General features: G+C 42.2%; 1 protein-coding gene across 1 annotated transcript in view; it reads right to left on the reverse strand.

Moving 5' to 3' along the window:
- Nucleotides 1-240: 240 nt before the first annotated feature.
- mpp5 (membrane protein, palmitoylated 5) overlaps nt 241-17117 on the reverse strand; it is a 34073-nt gene continuing 17196 nt past the window's right edge. Inside the window, exons 3-14 of the mRNA XM_002937200.4 lie at nt 13311-13519; nt 9260-9337; nt 7926-8072; nt 7658-7819; nt 6635-6712; nt 5564-5747; nt 4449-4520; nt 4025-4096; nt 3478-3645; nt 3065-3267; nt 2284-2394; nt 241-1630 (exon numbers count right to left, since the gene is read on the reverse strand). Coding sequence (XP_002937246.1) covers nt 1454-1630; nt 2284-2394; nt 3065-3267; nt 3478-3645; nt 4025-4096; nt 4449-4520; nt 5564-5747; nt 6635-6712; nt 7658-7819; nt 7926-8072; nt 9260-9337; nt 13311-13519 — 1661 coding nt within the window. The 3' untranslated portion in view covers nt 241-1453. The remainder of the gene's footprint in view (nt 1631-2283; nt 2395-3064; nt 3268-3477; nt 3646-4024; nt 4097-4448; nt 4521-5563; nt 5748-6634; nt 6713-7657; nt 7820-7925; nt 8073-9259; nt 9338-13310; nt 13520-17117) is intronic.

Here is a 17117-nt window from a genome sequence, read left to right on the forward strand (position 1 = left end):
CTAATTTTCTGCTTGATAATTTGTGACGACCCCTAAGCTCAGCTTCGCAACCGCTGCCCAGAGCCCACTGAGCTTGTGAGTGTCGCAGGCACTTTCCAAGATGGGGAGCTCCTGTGACAAATTTGAAGTCCTGAATCATTATAGCACATTGAGATGCTGAAACTTTAGGCTGGTGCAGTATGTAAAGTGTATCAAATATGGCATTTTTTAACCATATTCATTTTTAGGGTTCAGTTCTCCTTTAAATCAGGTCAAAACAGCACCCAACCAATCAAGTATAAGATAGATATGACTGAGATAGGTTGCTAGCTTACCATGCCAGATATATATTCAGGGATTCTGAATAATCAGTAGCATCACATGACAATGGGTTTCAGGGGTGTCCAACCCCAGCACCTCCAGCTACAGAGTTGGCTGTTTGTTAGTTATTCTGGGAGATGTTCTAAAACCAATTCATACCTCCTGGTTGGAAGCGAGAGCTACATGTTGCTATGTAACTTCAGCACGGGGATCCCTAAAATTAACCGATTAAAAACAATAAAAATATGCAGAAAGCTTACATTCTTGTCATTGTGTCATACAGGAGTCGCTGGTATCAAGTGCCATTGCTAGAAAATGGAATGTTTCAGTCCCAGATTCATGAGCAGAAAACAATGCAACCAATTACAAATGGCGGCAGAGCTTGAATGTGCCAGGATTTGCTCTCTGGATCCAGTTACAGTTCTGTACATGGGATTGTTCTGTGCACGGGACGATCCGGGCCTTGCAGTCCAAGTGACAGTGCATTGAGCTATAGAGATATGTGCTTGTTTCTTATATACAGTATAGGATTCCGGTGCCATGGAGGACACACGCCTGTGCACACGTGATTGATTACACAGAGATTTGTTCTATGGTTACACTGGAAGCTGGTGGGTAACAACAAGCACTTGGCTTATAAAATAAGAGTGTGTGTAACAAGAACAACAACAAAAATAATCCAGTGTGCGCCGTCAGGTAGTTACATGTGCTTTGTGTGTATAAACCCACAGCTGCTTGTTTCCCATGGAATGCACTTTTTCTCTGCAGGAGTCCTCCCGCCAGCAGAGGGCGCTGTAAAAGCGCTACTCCGAAGGTATCACAGACTATGGACACCGCTGCAGACTGCAGTTCAGTTGTAGCATTTTCAGCTTATGTTGACAAACTAAATTAAATTTGATTGGTGTTTATCTTATAAAGAGCTTCTAAAACAATCATCATCAAGTAGAAACAAGTCTCACTGGTTCAGTGAAGGTCCTTCTCACTAGGCTTTGGATAGTGCCATTGGCTGGGGTACTATGGGATACATGGAGTGGCACCATCTGTGTGTGCCAGCCAGCACTGGTTTCCACTGGAGAAGACCAATGGGGCTCTCAGTACCACACTGTGCACTGCGCCCCTGTGATTGCCTACAAATGGCTAGCATGCTTTCTATTCACCGCAGCCATGAGGAAGGGACCCACTGAGGTTCCGTGTCCAGTTTATTGATTAGCCGAAGAAGTTCCTGATAAGCCTTGTCCAAATCCGTATTTACAATCGCCGTATCAAAGAAATGCCCGTTGTTCTGCTCCATTTCTCTGGCTTTCTCAATGATCTCTCTCAGCTCTTCTGGCTGCAACAGAAACACCCATAATAGTTAATACCATCACCCAAACACATACTGTCTGACTAACATACTATTGAGAGAAACCGGATTAAAAGAATAGTGTAGGGGTGTCCAATAGAAAGGCTGACACATGGTCATATACTGCTTATTGGCTCTAGCATATCAACGATGGGGGCCATGACCAGCTTGAACCAAGCTAATCTTCAAATCGTCCTACACCTCCCCACACAGATTTTGTTTGTTTCTAACCCTAGTACTCCAGGAGGTACAGGGGCAAATTAGCTTACACAATACCCCATTTAGAAATAAGTAGCAGCTATTGGTACTCCAATGAACAGGCGTCAACAATGAATCTATATCTACAGTCAGTTACATTTAGATTGATGCAGCTAGCTAAGTTCAGAATCAATGAGAGTCGCAGAGTGAAGTTTAGAAGAATCAGAATCATAAAACCAAACATTTGATTGGTTGCTTTGGATTCATTGACTGAGGAAAATGTTGTCTGTGCTATTTCTCATTAAATGTTACATCTCAGTAATGCAAGGGTCCAGTCTGTCTCAGTTTCATTTCTTTTACCTACACAAGCCCAATAATGTGAACGGGTTCTCTGATCCCAAATATATATCATAATGTTCCAGGAGAGACAAACCATTGCTTACCTTTGGATTTCTGCCTTCCTTGGCCAGTAATGCCCTCAGCCTTTCTTGAGATGGTGGTGCAATGAATATAATATATGGTTTTAAGTCAGAATTACGAAGCATTTTTAGCGACTGTGAAGGAATAAAGTTATAGCAGATTTTAGTAAGATACGTTTTTTTAAGCACAAATAAATCCACCCATATCATTGCAAGTAAATTTGCTCAGATTGCTATCAGCACTTTTAATAAATATTTTATAATAGTAGTTTTTAGACTGCTAATATAATGAAGGCATAACTTTATGAACCTCTGCTGTTTAGCCTGAAAGAGGGCCAGGCAGAACAACATAAGATGAATTTACTGAAGCAGGAAGCATCTTTTGATATTTGTCAGCTCAGCGGTGTTGCTCAATGCAATAGAACCAAAGGTTAGCAACAGGGGACTCCTCCTGCTTCAGCAAAGTTAGTTTTTACCTTTCTGCCTGGCCCTTACACAGTCTGAACAGCAGAGGGCCCTCCAGGGACACTTTCATTATTTAAAAAAAAAAAAAAAAAAATGTAAATTGAAAAAGTGCTTAGATGATGACTTCTCCCCTGAGGTTGTGATAGGAGAAATTAAAAACCAGCATGGATTTTATGTGGCACACATACAAGTTTCCAGTGATACAACATACTGGCCCACCAAACAAACAGCTGGATCAGTGCCATATGGCCATGTATGCCCTTGGGCAGACCAAGTGTGGATGAGGCCAGCCTACACAAATGCACCCTCCTACAACTTTTGGCCTTGCATAGTCCCTTACCTGTGTATGCAGACATAATAGGCAGATTTTGCTGGAGTTGATAACTTGCCGTACAGAATCTATGCTGGTGCCATAGAGATTTTTCTCAAACTCCCCGAACTCAATGAACTTCCCAGCGGAAATATCTGCATCAAAAGTCTGTCGTGACACGAAGTGATAGTCCCGCCCTGCGAGTTCATTCTCCCGTCTGCTCCGGGTGGTATCTAAGCAAAGAGAAAAATCCTTGTATGTAGACAATGGGCAGACAATATGCCCTGTGTTCCCTAAATGCAGACCAATACATTTTCTTTTGGCTGCACTGGCCAATGCAAAAATGCAGTATCTTGCTCTACTTAAGAACCCCTTTGCATCCCTTACACAGAAGCACCAGATTCCAAAATGCTATTTTATGTACTAATGCACTCAGAACTTACGAGGCACTGCAGCCGCAAATCTTTCTGGTTCGTTTGTCATAAGTCTTTGCCGTAGCTCATTCTGCCCACAGCTCTGGGGCCCAATGAGAATGATTGGCCGTTTTCGGTTTGCTGGCTGATGATAAAGGGACATTTCCTCGTAAGTCAGGATTTCTTCATTATCGTAATCTTAAAGGAAGAAGAGAAAAAAAAACAAGTCAAAAGACAGCGTCTGACACAGGTAACCCTGTGCGAAAGAGACTAAACACAGCTATAATGTTACAGGATGCATTTAAAGAACAGATTTTGATAATTGCACATCATTTTGGGAACCATTATGGAACTTCATGGCTAGCTAAGAAGCTGAACAGCCATAAGAGAGGTGGGGGAACCTTCCCCCAGGAGTAGGTAATGAAATATCTGAAGTTAAAAGGAGTGTGAATGTTGTCCCCCCTCTGCCTAGTCATCCCTTCTGCCAATACAGACCAGGTAATATTTGCATGATAATGACAAGTAACAGGGCAGCTTTATGGCACCACCTTGCTCTGCACCCCCATGTCTCACTTACCATCATTTTTATTGGCATTGTATAGCACCTTTTTCCTTTTCTTCTTATTTTTCTTTGCACACCACAATTTTCCTGCGAAGAACATGAAAGGGATAGAGTAAGAAGGAAGAACCTGACCGCTGGGAAATGATGCCCTGATACACTCCTTTCCAGCATTCCAAATTCATATGCAGAAGGGAGGTAGGTATTTAGGATATCTGCCATCTAACTGGTCGGATTGTACAATACACTAACCCTGTACAATACACTAACATTAGATCTTGTTGTCAACACTTTCTCATCAGTCACAGCGTTTGTCTCAGATAAGGTATTTACTACTGTGAGCAGTAACTATGGCCACTAGAGGCGCTATCTTGTACTTTGTATGCATACAACCAAGCCAAACCTGCACACACTGTACCTTTTATGGATATAGGAAACTTACCAGATTTTTCTGGTTCTTTGTCTTCTTCTATAGTTTGCTTCATAGCTTCTCTCTGCTGCTGGAAGCTCTTTCCTGTAGTGAAGGGACACATTAAGCAGAAAGAGATCGCTGTATGAATTAACATGTAAGGGGGAGTATCCCATTACTTTAGCTTCCCCTATTTTATTTTAAAAGGGTAGTATTTTATGAACTTATAGCATGATGGGGACAGTGATATTTGCAGTTGGTGTTTTTTTACATTTTTACTTTTTTTTTTATTATTTAGTTTTTTGTTCAGCGCCTCTCAGTTTAGAATTTCAGCAGCTATCTGGTTGCTAGGGTCTGCCACACTCTAGAAACCAGGCAGTGGTTTGAACAAGAGATTGGAATTTGAATAGGAGAGGCCTCAACGCAAAGCTTAGGAAATTAAAATTACCAATAACAATAAACTTATATACTCATTGAGTAAAAGCTTTTTGGCTGTGGAAAGCTGAAAAGAGGTGAAAGAGACAGATGAATAGCTAAAAAAAACTATAAAAATAAAAGATTTGCAGAATATTCTAGAGAAATTGTAGAAGATACTAAGAGTGAACTACACCCTTTAATAAGAGCATAAACTCTTTCTGATACATTTTATAAATCCATTCCTAAGTACAAAGTACAAAACCTATAAAATTTCCTATTGTATTGAGTGAATGATGCTGCCCGTATAAACCAATATATGACTGTATTACATCACATATAGCAGATAAAGGGGACAATAGAAGCAGGAAACAGTTATTCAGATCAGACCATGGCTTTCCAGAAATGACTTTATTACTTTGTAACGATGCTTGCTGAACGTGACACTGCTATACGCCTTACTACAGGGGAAGAGCATGTAATTAGATGATGGGTGCCCTTTAAAAGTTCCTGTTAAACTAATTAGGGAAATAAATTTGAACAGTTAAGCCACTTATCACTTTCACAATTCTTAATAGGGGCCGGCCATCTGCCTGCAGCTAATTATAGGCACTTGCCTACTAATCTAAACTGTCATATGAACACCGCACCCGTACAGAACCACTAATAAATACACATCATGACCCCTTCACTAAACCCGCTGTAAAATAAATGCCCTCTTATTGAATACTCACCAGGTACAAGTCCTGCCAAAGGCTGGTTGTCTTCATCTCCATCCCGATAAGCCTGCCACCAGTTGGGGTCCTCCTGACTAATGACATGGAGGATGTCTCCTTTCTGGAAGGATAAGCCTAGCTCTCTGCAGGGCACGTAAGGGTCGTCAGATGGGTCATAGTCAAAGTGAGCTTTTACATGGACCTGCGGAGAGAAGAGAGACAGGGTTTAATGTGAGAGGGAAAAAAAACACCAGTTAAATATGTTACTGAGACCCACTGTACCCACAATATAACTATTTTAGAAGCGTATATTTATAAAGCATCAACATATTCCTCAGTGCTTTACAGGGACTGTTCATCATTCAACAGTCCCCTGGAGGAGCTTACAATCTAAGGTGTCTATCACATGACAGGGTAAATTTTATCAGAAGCCAATAAACCTGCCTGTGTGGTTTTGGAGTGTGCAAGGAAACCCATGCAGCCACTAGAACATACAAACTCCATGCAGAAAGTGTAAGCATTTGCCCTGGGAACGAACCAAGGGCCCCAGGGATACAAGGCAGCAATGCTAACCACTACACCGAGCACTAACCTTTTTCTGTACAGAATTTGTTAACAAATAATGTTTAGAAAGTCCCCTATTTCCATGAGATGAGACGCTCACTTTATATTGACACAACAGTTCCCCTTTAAGGTTATTAGTAACCAGCATATCTATAAACACCCTAAGCTCAAGGGTCACTGTAGTGCCAATTTAGTTATAGAATAAAAAATATAAGTCGAACGTCTGCACTGATTAACCATATAAGGATTTGGGAAACCCCATAAATATGTATAAAGTTCCTGGGTGGTTTCTTAAAGGGTGCTTCCAGGTTGTGTTCGCTGGGCAAGCACACAAGCAGTATAGTACTTTTAGGTGAATTTGTTGCTCTGTGTGGGCCTGCCCAGTGGGCATGGGAAGACTTAGGTAATTACATAAAACATAGTGGGTTCTGTGACCTTCAAGAATGTACCCTTTGCTTCTACTTTAATGGCCTTGGTGACATTTTCAGCTTTGCTTAGGTCTCCCAGGCATTAAAGAGCACTTACCACAGTTTCCTTGCTGGGCGGTGGCTTGGACTGTTGGCCAGGAATTAGCAAAAATGACAAGTTGCCATGCATATCAGCCTAAAAGAGAAAAGGGAAGAATTTGTATCAGAAACCTTACAAAAGTACACTACGGCAACATCCTGACTGCCCTGTTTGCTCTTAGCTATTCTTTTCCATACGTTTTCAAACTGTACCCCCATGGTTATCAACTGGGGGCTGGCCTGAATGAGGGCGAGTGTTACATTTCGGCTAAGTTCATATTTGTGGCCTTAACTATTACAGTAAATACAGCAGCGTGACTGTTTCACAAATGTTTTTATACACTATCTGTAACAATTTTATAAGCTAAAGGGTTCTTGACACCCAAGCCATATAACATTTACATTAAGGCCAATAATGCACTAAGGGCGATAAGATGCTTAGGTGTGAGAGAATTTTACAGCTAAAGGGTTTCTACACTGGGGCAAAGCTACAACGGTAACTACAAGAAGTGAAAACACATGCACATATACATATATGACCATGCAACATACACAGAGAAAAAAGTGGTTGCAGCAGTTTGTTCCAAGAGTAGGTTTTCCCATAATTTCTCCAATTTGTGGTGCCATACATCTGTATTGTTACAGACTTGTTAAGAGGTCTTGAATTATTATCAGAGCGGAGTGGATAGTCACTGATTGACCCCCCTTCATGTTTCCCTAGGATGCTTTAAATTCCACTAAATGAGCAGGAGGAATTTAAGAGTGGGGGCTCTCAGACTAAGCCAATTCTCATTGTTGCAGCACATTAGCCCCAATCAAAACCCCAGACACAAAGCCTGACCAGTATCCTAGTCACAATGGCTGCAAAAGGGACTTCTGTGTGCAAAGCTTAGCCTTATGAGAGCCAAATTGGGTACAACATGCCTCCACTGCATCCACAACAGCACAAAACATAGAAGAGCACTTTTGGGCTCAGGCTGGTGATAAATCAAGAAAAGTGCATAACAGAGCAACATGGACACTCATCTCCTTTCAAACTTACCAGTAGTTCAAACACCTCGTTGACATCTTTCCCTCGGATCTCCATGCCATTTATTTGAAGGATTTCATCCCCTTCATGTAACAAGCCACTCTTTTCTGCTGCCCCACCTTTCACTATCCGGCTGATAATGACCGAATCCCCATCATTCCGCACAGTGGCCCCCTGTGTGGGAGAGAATCCGTTAGACTCACTAACTATTCCTAAGATGGCGCAGGCGGTGCTTTGCCCAGGCATGCACATAGTTATCAATTAACCACAGCTTACTTACCAATGGGATATCTCTGGCTTTTTCTATTCTGACAATTTTTACTGTTTCGTCTCCATACAGTCCAATGTTCTCGTAAAAGTAATCATCTGATGCCGGCTCAGGCATCATTTCCTGCTCGGCAACCTTGTCATGGGCCAGGAGAAGGGCCTAGCCAATAAAAAGACACATTGCACAAACATGATAGAGAGAATGGAATTTAGGAATGTTAAACATGGCAGCAATCTAGCCCCCTTGCGTTTTTTGCAAAGGAAACAGGTTTATTAATCTTTTTTCCCTTAAGCAAGCAATTGTTATGTAAAATACATGAAAGGTGCCTTCAACTACCTGATCACTGAGGAACTATGATTAGCATGGGAGAAGCACAAACAAAGGCATTTTGACCACCCATGTTTTCTTGCAGAGGACAGCAGTCAAAATTCTCCATGTGATTTAGACTAAAGAAAAAGCAATTTCCCTACAGACTATAGGCAAATACAAAAAGTAACATTAGAACCTGTTATAATCACTTTTAGTGTGTGTACAATGCAGAGTGGGGCACAGCACGGAACTAGTATTGTGTTCCTGACACTAAGCTCATATATTTCTGTGTAACTGGCATTCCCTTCTCTGGGTAAACCCTGTGATAATCTCGTGTCCCTGGCTGCACGGAGCTTTCCCACATAATCTTATGGTGCACGGGGTGAGTCAGTGTTAAGGAAGTGAAGGCTTAAAAGAAAGAAAAGGCTAAATCACTGGGGGCTGCCAGTGTTAGGCACCCCCCCACTGATTGTTATCGCTTACCTGAAACCCCCAGTGCCCCTGTTAGCAGAAAACCATGGGTTAATGCAGGCAAGCTATCCTCTTCCTTCCTTATCATTTTGATGGGATTCTGGGGCCTGCACAGTTGAGCGAAAAGCCACTTTTTTGTTAAAGTTTGGCTTTTCACTCCAATGTGCCTACGTGAAGACTGAAGAAGGAAAAGGATTGCCTCGTTGCATACACCCCAGGGTGATGCAGTTTCTAGGAGCACTGGACAGTCGGGGGGTTCAGGTAAGCGATTACAATCACTGGAGATTCCTAACGGTTTGGCAATCCCCAGTGACTTGCCTTCTCCTTTAAGACAAGGAAGGCCAATGTAAAAGGGATACTGCTATTGCAAAGTACAACTCCCAGCCTCTGAATGCCTGATAAATTCTGGAGCTGCAGGGCACATCATATAGTTTCAGCATATATTTGGTAGTTACCACTAAGGAAGCAGGAATTGGCACCATAACCACATGAGTAGTAATACAGAGCCATAGGGTACTGTATATTCTTGCAGCCGGCTACGACACACACATTTGCTAGGAATGTACCTGAATGTGAGGAGTGTTCAGTAAGGCACTGAGCTCCTGGCCTTCCTTCTGATGGCTGGACTTTAGCACTTGCTGTACCTAACAAGTAAAACACAAAAGCAATGCGTTATTTATTGCATGCCAAGTACCGTCATAAACACAACAGTGGGTTAAAATGTTTTTTTCATGGGCTAGGTCTCTTAATAAACATATAGCTTCTCTTGCCTCGTTCTTCAGGGCCAGACACCCAATCAAGCAGCACTGGCAGAACATATATGTATATACCTATTACACATGATCCTGCACAGCATCAGGCAGCAGCATCACACTACTACAGCTGCTTCTTTCCCCCTCCTGGGATTGGAATGTTTCCTACAGGGCTTCTCCTCCATTCATTAATTCTGATCCTATGCAGTGCACAGAAAGCTGGAGTATTACGGTCATGAATATATCCCATTGGTTTCCCCTGAGAGATCTCGCTTGCTTGGCACTGCTTATCACTTCCCAGCAGTTTATTTGCTTACGGTGCTAGGCTGTGCCTCTCTGCTGGCAGGATGGAATGGCCAGGGATTTTGCACAACTGACTAGAAGTGAAAACTTGACTCAATCTTACCAGCAGAGAGACACTGCCCAGTATGTTTTTGTGCTGCTACACTATATAGGGAACTGCCCCCATGTCCAGTGGAATGTTAACCCTTAGAGAGTTCCGCTGGAGACACTCAGCACAAGAAACGCTGGCCATACACAGGCAGGTTTTTTGCTGTCGGTTCGGGGCCTTCAGAGCGATTCAGCAGCGTATATGCGCCTGTATGGGCACCCCCAATGGGCCTACCCGACCGAAATCTAGCCTAAAATTGGCCAGATCTCGATAGGGCAGGTTTGATTTGGCCAGTGAGAATGCCAAGCAGCCGCTGCACTTACCTTGAAAACAACATTAAACCTGCCCTTGTACTGCCCTCTGGTCCCCACTTCTCTCACACACTGTCTTTTCTGTATATGACTTGTCCATCCCAACCTAACCCATACTTCCCACCCTCTTCCTCGTGTGGATTTTGGCCAAGCCCTGTGGCCCATGAACACTATTTTAGGTGTTTTTTTGCTACAATATATAACACATCTGTAGTAATTTACATTTACCCCAGGAGAGACCTATGAGCAAATGCATTTATCAAGCAGAATGTTTTCATAAGAGAATCCTTTTAAGAAACAGTGTGACCTGAGAAAGCTGAGCTTTAACTACTGTACTAAAATCACAGAAATTATGTGAGTTCCAGAGCCCCCAAGTGTCCATTACTATGTGCCTTTAACATCAAAAAGGCATTAAAATCCTAAAATCAGCATCATCAGTATCAAAGTATACGTTTAGTGAGGTAAGAATGAATAATTCTAAGCAGAACAGTGCAGAGATATTCAGTGGGAGTAACCCCCACCCCATGATTTTAATTGCTCTCTTAATTATGTGTATGTGACATATTTTATTAGACAGAAAGTGTATGCAGTTACCTAAAGAGAGGTATTGGAAAAGGTTCAGAAATGACACACAGGCATACACAGACAAACATCCACTGGTATAGTAATTATTTTATTCATAACTGTAAAAACTTTAAAATGCTGAGAAGCTGAATTGCATGTTATAGTCATGGACTAGAGATTGAGAAGCGTTTCTGCATAAGAACCCTCCCAGCCAACTTGCAGACAAACCAGACTCACATCCTGGAACATACAGCAGCGTGCAAAGAGCGTGCCCATAAAGAGCAACTATTAGAGCCATGGCACACTCACAGCCAGCTGCCGCCTGTCACATACACATGGCACTGAGAGGAAATACAGCAAAATCCTTCTATTGAATTTATCAAGAGTCCCCAGGTGATAATGATGTTCCCTCTCAATTGTAAGCCCACCCATGACACTTCCCCATACTTGTAACAGAAGGCACTATGTTTGCCCAGTAGCAGTAACCAATAAGATGTTTGCTTTGAAACAGATGACCGGTGAGTTCTACCTCCTGACTGGTTGCTTTGGGTTACTGCTCCTGGGCAAACTTAGTGCCTTTTATTACATAACCCCCTTAGTAATCTGGGGTCTGCTCAGCCAAACTCATGCAAACCTAATGAGAAGGATCAGAATCTGGTTACTCTCTCCCTATAGGTTTGCAGAATGTATATTTAATTTGCTTTATTTTCTCCTAAGATTCTGTAAATGTACTACTGGCTGAATTTTTAACATTCACTAAGCAGTAACAAGTTAACTGGCAACATAGCCAAAAGCTGCTGCTAAGCACTTCCGATAGCTCTATTATGTTTCTAATAACAACACAAGCCGCCTGACAGTGGAAAGGGCTTGGCACAGCATCACTTGGGGCGTGGCGACACAGATATGGCTATAAACATCCCTCTCTGTTAAGGTGGCCAATCTCTAAGGTGGAAGATATCAGGCTAATTTGATCGTTTGGCCCTAGGGTTAAACAACTGAATTACAATGACTGTTATAGGAGCTGTTGGAACGTGGATCGCATCGATAATGGGAAAATCAAACCTGCCCGACTGACACCTGGCCAATTCTAGGTGACATAATAGTTGGGGAGGACTGTCAGCGGTCTCCATACTAGGGATGCACTGAACCCAGTTTTTTGGGTCCGGCCGAACCCCCAAATGCATCCCAAGGGATTTGGCTGAATACTGAACCGAATCGTGGCATGGCATAAGCCGCGTATGCCATCTCAACGGCGATTTACATTCTAGCCGGCGGGATGGCATTTCGGGAAGATTAGTCGCCCGCGATAAATCTCCCTTGTCATGGGCGACTAATCTCCCCGTCTGCCACGGCCCTTAAGGTTTAGCTTCTATTTACATTCCTTTTAATTAGCAAAAAATTAGAAGGCTCAAAACAACCCTTTTCTCTGCATCTTTGAGTGAGCACAGCAGTGATTAAAAAAAACTCTGCGAGCCTTAGCCTTTAAGTGGGAGAACTGTATATACATTCTCTTTCAAGGCAGTTACATTTGACAGACTTTCTATCTCACATTCCACATCTTTTCAAGCTTATCAAGTGGAATGTTGATTTGGTCTGAAGAATCAAAGGCAGTATTTTCTCCTGTGACGGCCATGTTTACCTACAGACTCCAAACTCTTTACATCTGGTTAGTGAATGTCTCCCAGTTACTCATGCTTATCTGGTAATTAACAGGATATTGCTATTGAACCTGTTGCAAGCTAGGAACACAGGAGTACCTTTCTATCTTGCTGCTCCTTACCTCTGGAACTCTATCCCTGAATCCCTCCGTAGGGAAAACTCACCCATTCTCTTTAAGAAAAAGCTCAGCTGTTACCTTCTGGAGCACTAAAACATTATTTTGCCCAGTCCTGCGCTTAAGGGCAAATGCCCATACCTGATGCACTCTTACCTTCCAGTTTGTGCCTGTATGTTACCCAACCACTCAGATTGTACGCTCTACGGGGCAGGGACCTCCTTCCTACTGTGTCTCATACCACATGGCACTTATATATATATATACATATATATATTTATTGTATTTATTTATTATATCACTTGTCCTCCCTGTGAGTAATTTTGTATTCTGTAAGACTGTACAGTGCTGCGTACCTTTATGGCGCTTTATAAATAAAGTTAAACATACATACATACATCTGTAGCACTAAAGCAGTGATCCCCAACCAGTAGCTCAGGGGCAACATGTTGCTCCCCAACCCCTTGGATGTTGCTCTCAGTGCCCCCAAACCAGGTAGTTATTTTTGAATTCGTGACTTGGGGGCAAGTTTTGGTTGAATGAAAACAAGATTTACTACCAAATAAAGCCCCCTGTAAGCTGATTGTGTGCATAGAGGCTCCCTAATAGCCAATATTAGCCCTTATTTGGTTCCTCCATGAACTTTTATGGTGCTTGTGCTGCTCTCCAAGACTTTTTACATGTGATTGTGGCTCACGAGTAAGAAAGATTTGGGACCCCTGCACTAAAGGAACTGCTGTACATGAAACTAATCTACCAATCAAAAAAAAGAAGTTGGAAGTACTGTATCTATGTAGTGGGGAAAGATGAATGTGCATCACAAACCTCTTGGGTTAGATCTTGTGCATTAGGAACAAGTGGGTACGGGGGGCTGGTTTTGTTCATGTGCACGGCCACAGCGTTGTGGATCTTGAATGCATTCTGGAAGTCCACATTTTGTGCCAGTTGGAGAAGTACGCTGATGTCTTCTTGGCTCTGAGAATCTACCAAGGTGTGCTGGATATCCTTCAGAGAAGATATCAAATCCTCAATCTCTGAAATAGGAGAATAACATACATTTTATTACTGATTTAAGACAAAAAAAAAAAAAAAACAAACAGGTAGGGAAAACACATTTTGCCATTAAACACCACAGGGGACATAAAAGTTTACATTTCTATTGAGATCTACTGTAGGTAATATACAGCAATTGATATCAGCGTATGGATTTAGGGTGAAGACACACAGAGCAAATAGTAGCAGCTACTAAAATAAACAATGGTGATCAGTTACGGATAATTGTCTCTACATGTGTTTTAGCAGAGGCAATTCTCTGTACTATCTATGGCAGGGTATTTTCTGGAGTCTAGTAGCCATGAAAAAGTAGCTGCTACTAGTAGCGCAGTGTGTCTTTACCCTAACAAGGGAGAATTTTTTAAACAATGGGAGGTTCATTCTAATTTAAAACATAAAGAAGAAAACAGGGAAATGTAGTTCTGCTTTTCCAAGATAAGTATAGAACAAGATAGAGGACTGTGATTCACTTTATATGGCTGGTATTGTAGAAGCAGAGTTAAGGTCTGTGTATAAATTGATGAAGAATGAGGTGCTAACCAGAGGCAGATAAAAGTAAAACAGACAAGCACAGAACAGAAAAAGTGAAATTCACCCTATGTAATGTGGAATGCCAGTGGCCATATCTTCAGCCAATAAAAGTAATATATCTAAATAGTACATCTATTTAGATTTATTCCAAGAAGCAAATATGCTTTTGGGAGAGGGAGAGGGAGAGGGAGAGAGGAGACTCAATCCCCAAACCTGAAGGAGCCCTAAAAGAGAGGAAGTCTGATACCGAAGAACATGTTCCAAAAGAGGAGACAAGAAATCCTGTGTTTCTTTTGATAGAGGTCTCTGTGAGTGCTTATGGCTGTATTTACATAGACCTTTCTGATAAAGCTTACTTAGTCTTTACTTTCCTTCTCCTTTAAGTTTGCACTTTGGCCACCATTTCTCAATATTATTTTTGTTCTTACTATGTTTTTAACAGTGCCTAAAAGAGAAGCAAGTCTTAACTGTGAATAATTAAAAACAGTGCCACTCTGAAGCGCATGGAAAAAAGTAACCTTCCCTGACACATAATGCTGGCTTGTGATTGGCTAAGCACACACCCATGCCACTCACAGGTGAGCCAAAGGAACAGGTATGGGGGAAACAGTAACTTTACGGGCATTTATACTTGGGCGTTTCTTTATTCATTTGACAAGCGTTTGAGATGCAGGTTTGAGCGCACCTAAATGCAAACTGATTCCATTACATTCTTCCTGGTTGTACTCAATTGAATGGGGGCTTGTGTTTGGAACTGACAAAAACATACTTACGTGCGTTTAAAAAAAGAAACACATATAAACACAATATATGTGTTTTTACACATTTAGCATGCTTTTCTAAAAGCATTAGTAAGAACGTTTAAATATATTTTAATGTTATTTGTGTTAATTTTGTTTTATTGTGTATGTTGTTTTATATTGAGTTAAGGTTTCCCTATACCTGTATTCAAGAATCAGCTGCGACTTGTATGCATGTATGCTTAGCCAATCAAAAGGCAATTTACTAAGAAGCCATTAGCTGCCATGTTTTTTCTTTAAACTCCCAAGCCCCTTGCATAAGCAATATACAGGAATCCAGGAGCAACTGCACTACAAACCATTACAATCCCTACGTGATTTTTAGGATTAGGCAGTTCACATTTCAACACAATAGTGACACATGGTCAGGGCCAAAACCCGCAGGACCGACCCCCGTGCTTCAAAAGCGGATCACTGGCGGGTTTGGGCCCAGCTCCTCTGTCGCCAGTCCTTCCCGCAACCTAACTGAGCCTCACTTCCATCTCTGGCATCATTTATATGTGGTCGTGTGCCCCTTCTTCCGACGAACGTTTGGATATCGGTCATACATTTAAATGCAACGATCTAAAAGGAACCTTCACACTAAGATTGTAGGATAAAGCCCCAAAAATACAAATGGGAATATGTTTTGAACATGAAATAGTTGGCAGACACCAGTTGTACGAAGGTGACTTCCAATGTAGGAAGGATATTTTCCGATACACAATACATGCGCAAATTCTATCGTTACGCGACCAAAATGTTCCAACAATAATTCTAAGCCCACACACGATCCAAATATCATACGAAACTAGGTTTCATACAATATTATTGGTACATGTATGGCCAGCTTTACTGTGCCATAAGCAGTATTATGGAGGCCGGCGTAACACTGTGTCCAACCACAACAGTCAAATGCTGTATTTTATCTGTAGGCAGCTTCTTACCCTGAATAGCAACATTATGACTACCTGCTGTGTTTATTTGCTGGGACTGAGCCATTAGTGAGGCAATCCTGCTTCCCATCCACAAAGGCTACGATTAACTGCTGATTTAGGCTGACCACACACGCAAAGAACTGCTGAACTTGTGAGGTCACCAAGCAAGTTTATCTTTGCTTGATATGGCCACCTATATACTGGGCTAAATTAAGCTGATCCAATCATTTGGCCGCCGGGCAAACAAGCGAATCATGAGAGTCTGTGCAGGCCCATAGGCAGGGGATTGCCTTAATGTGCTGATGTGGTCCTCCCCAACAGTATTTTCAAACCTGCCCCATAATTAATGAAAGACTTGATCTGAAGGGGCGGAATAGTCGGCTAAATCTACTTGTATTTATTCTGTTCCATTTATATCCCTCAAGCTTCCAATAAGGGGGTAATACTGACCCTCTTGCACCAGATGTTGAGGATCTCTCGCATTCAACATCACTCCTTTGCTCAGAAAAACTTACAATCTACATCCCTACCACACTCACACTCTAGAGTCCAGTTAACCTGCCTGTGTAGCTTTGGAGTGTGGTAGAAACCCGCGACACAAGAAGAACATTAAACCACCTAATACAACACTTAGTAGTAGGAAAGAGCCCTTAATAACATTGTGTACAGCATAACAGTACAGCCATCCTAGGTGGGACCTCTCTTGCCTCTCTGAAGACATCAGTTGCTTTCTTACTGTACCATATCAGTGCAATATACATTACAGTTTAGACCACCTCTAGCCACAGAATATACAGTTTGGCAGAAAACACCATATGATCATGCAAGTGCTGGTGCTTTCAAGGGCTTTAGCTCCATACTGTACTTTCCATGCAAATCAGACATACAGAGTCAATCCCATTCACGCGAGAGACCCACGCACCCACTCACTTTGTAGTCACAAGCAGGCGGTGGCGGCAGCAATTGTGTCCCATAAGGAGAGAATCTGGAGGCAGTTGTGCAGAGCCTCCCAGGCACTACGCGCTTATCACTCACAACCCTGATGGAATGAGAAGGAGAGGCTAGGTCAGCTGGGACAAGCGAAAGCAGTGGCATGCCGCGGGGGCCAGGACAGCAAAAAGAGCAGCAATAAAGCACACACAAAGAGTCTTTGACATTCCCATATCAAAAGACAGCTGTCCAGGATAAATGGGCACCCTGTTATTTGGGGCATAATTAGATTCAGCGCGACATTGTTGCCAACTCAGATTCCACCCAGGCAAACACGGATCTACGCAAATGAGAGTCCAGCAAAGACAATGACTAAATGGAAAGTTTTCTTTCGGAGTCTT

The sequence above is a fragment of the Xenopus tropicalis genome, chromosome 8, assembly GCF_000004195.4.
Source record: "Xenopus tropicalis strain Nigerian chromosome 8, UCB_Xtro_10.0, whole genome shotgun sequence".
Taxonomy (NCBI): domain Eukaryota; kingdom Metazoa; phylum Chordata; class Amphibia; order Anura; family Pipidae; genus Xenopus; species Xenopus tropicalis.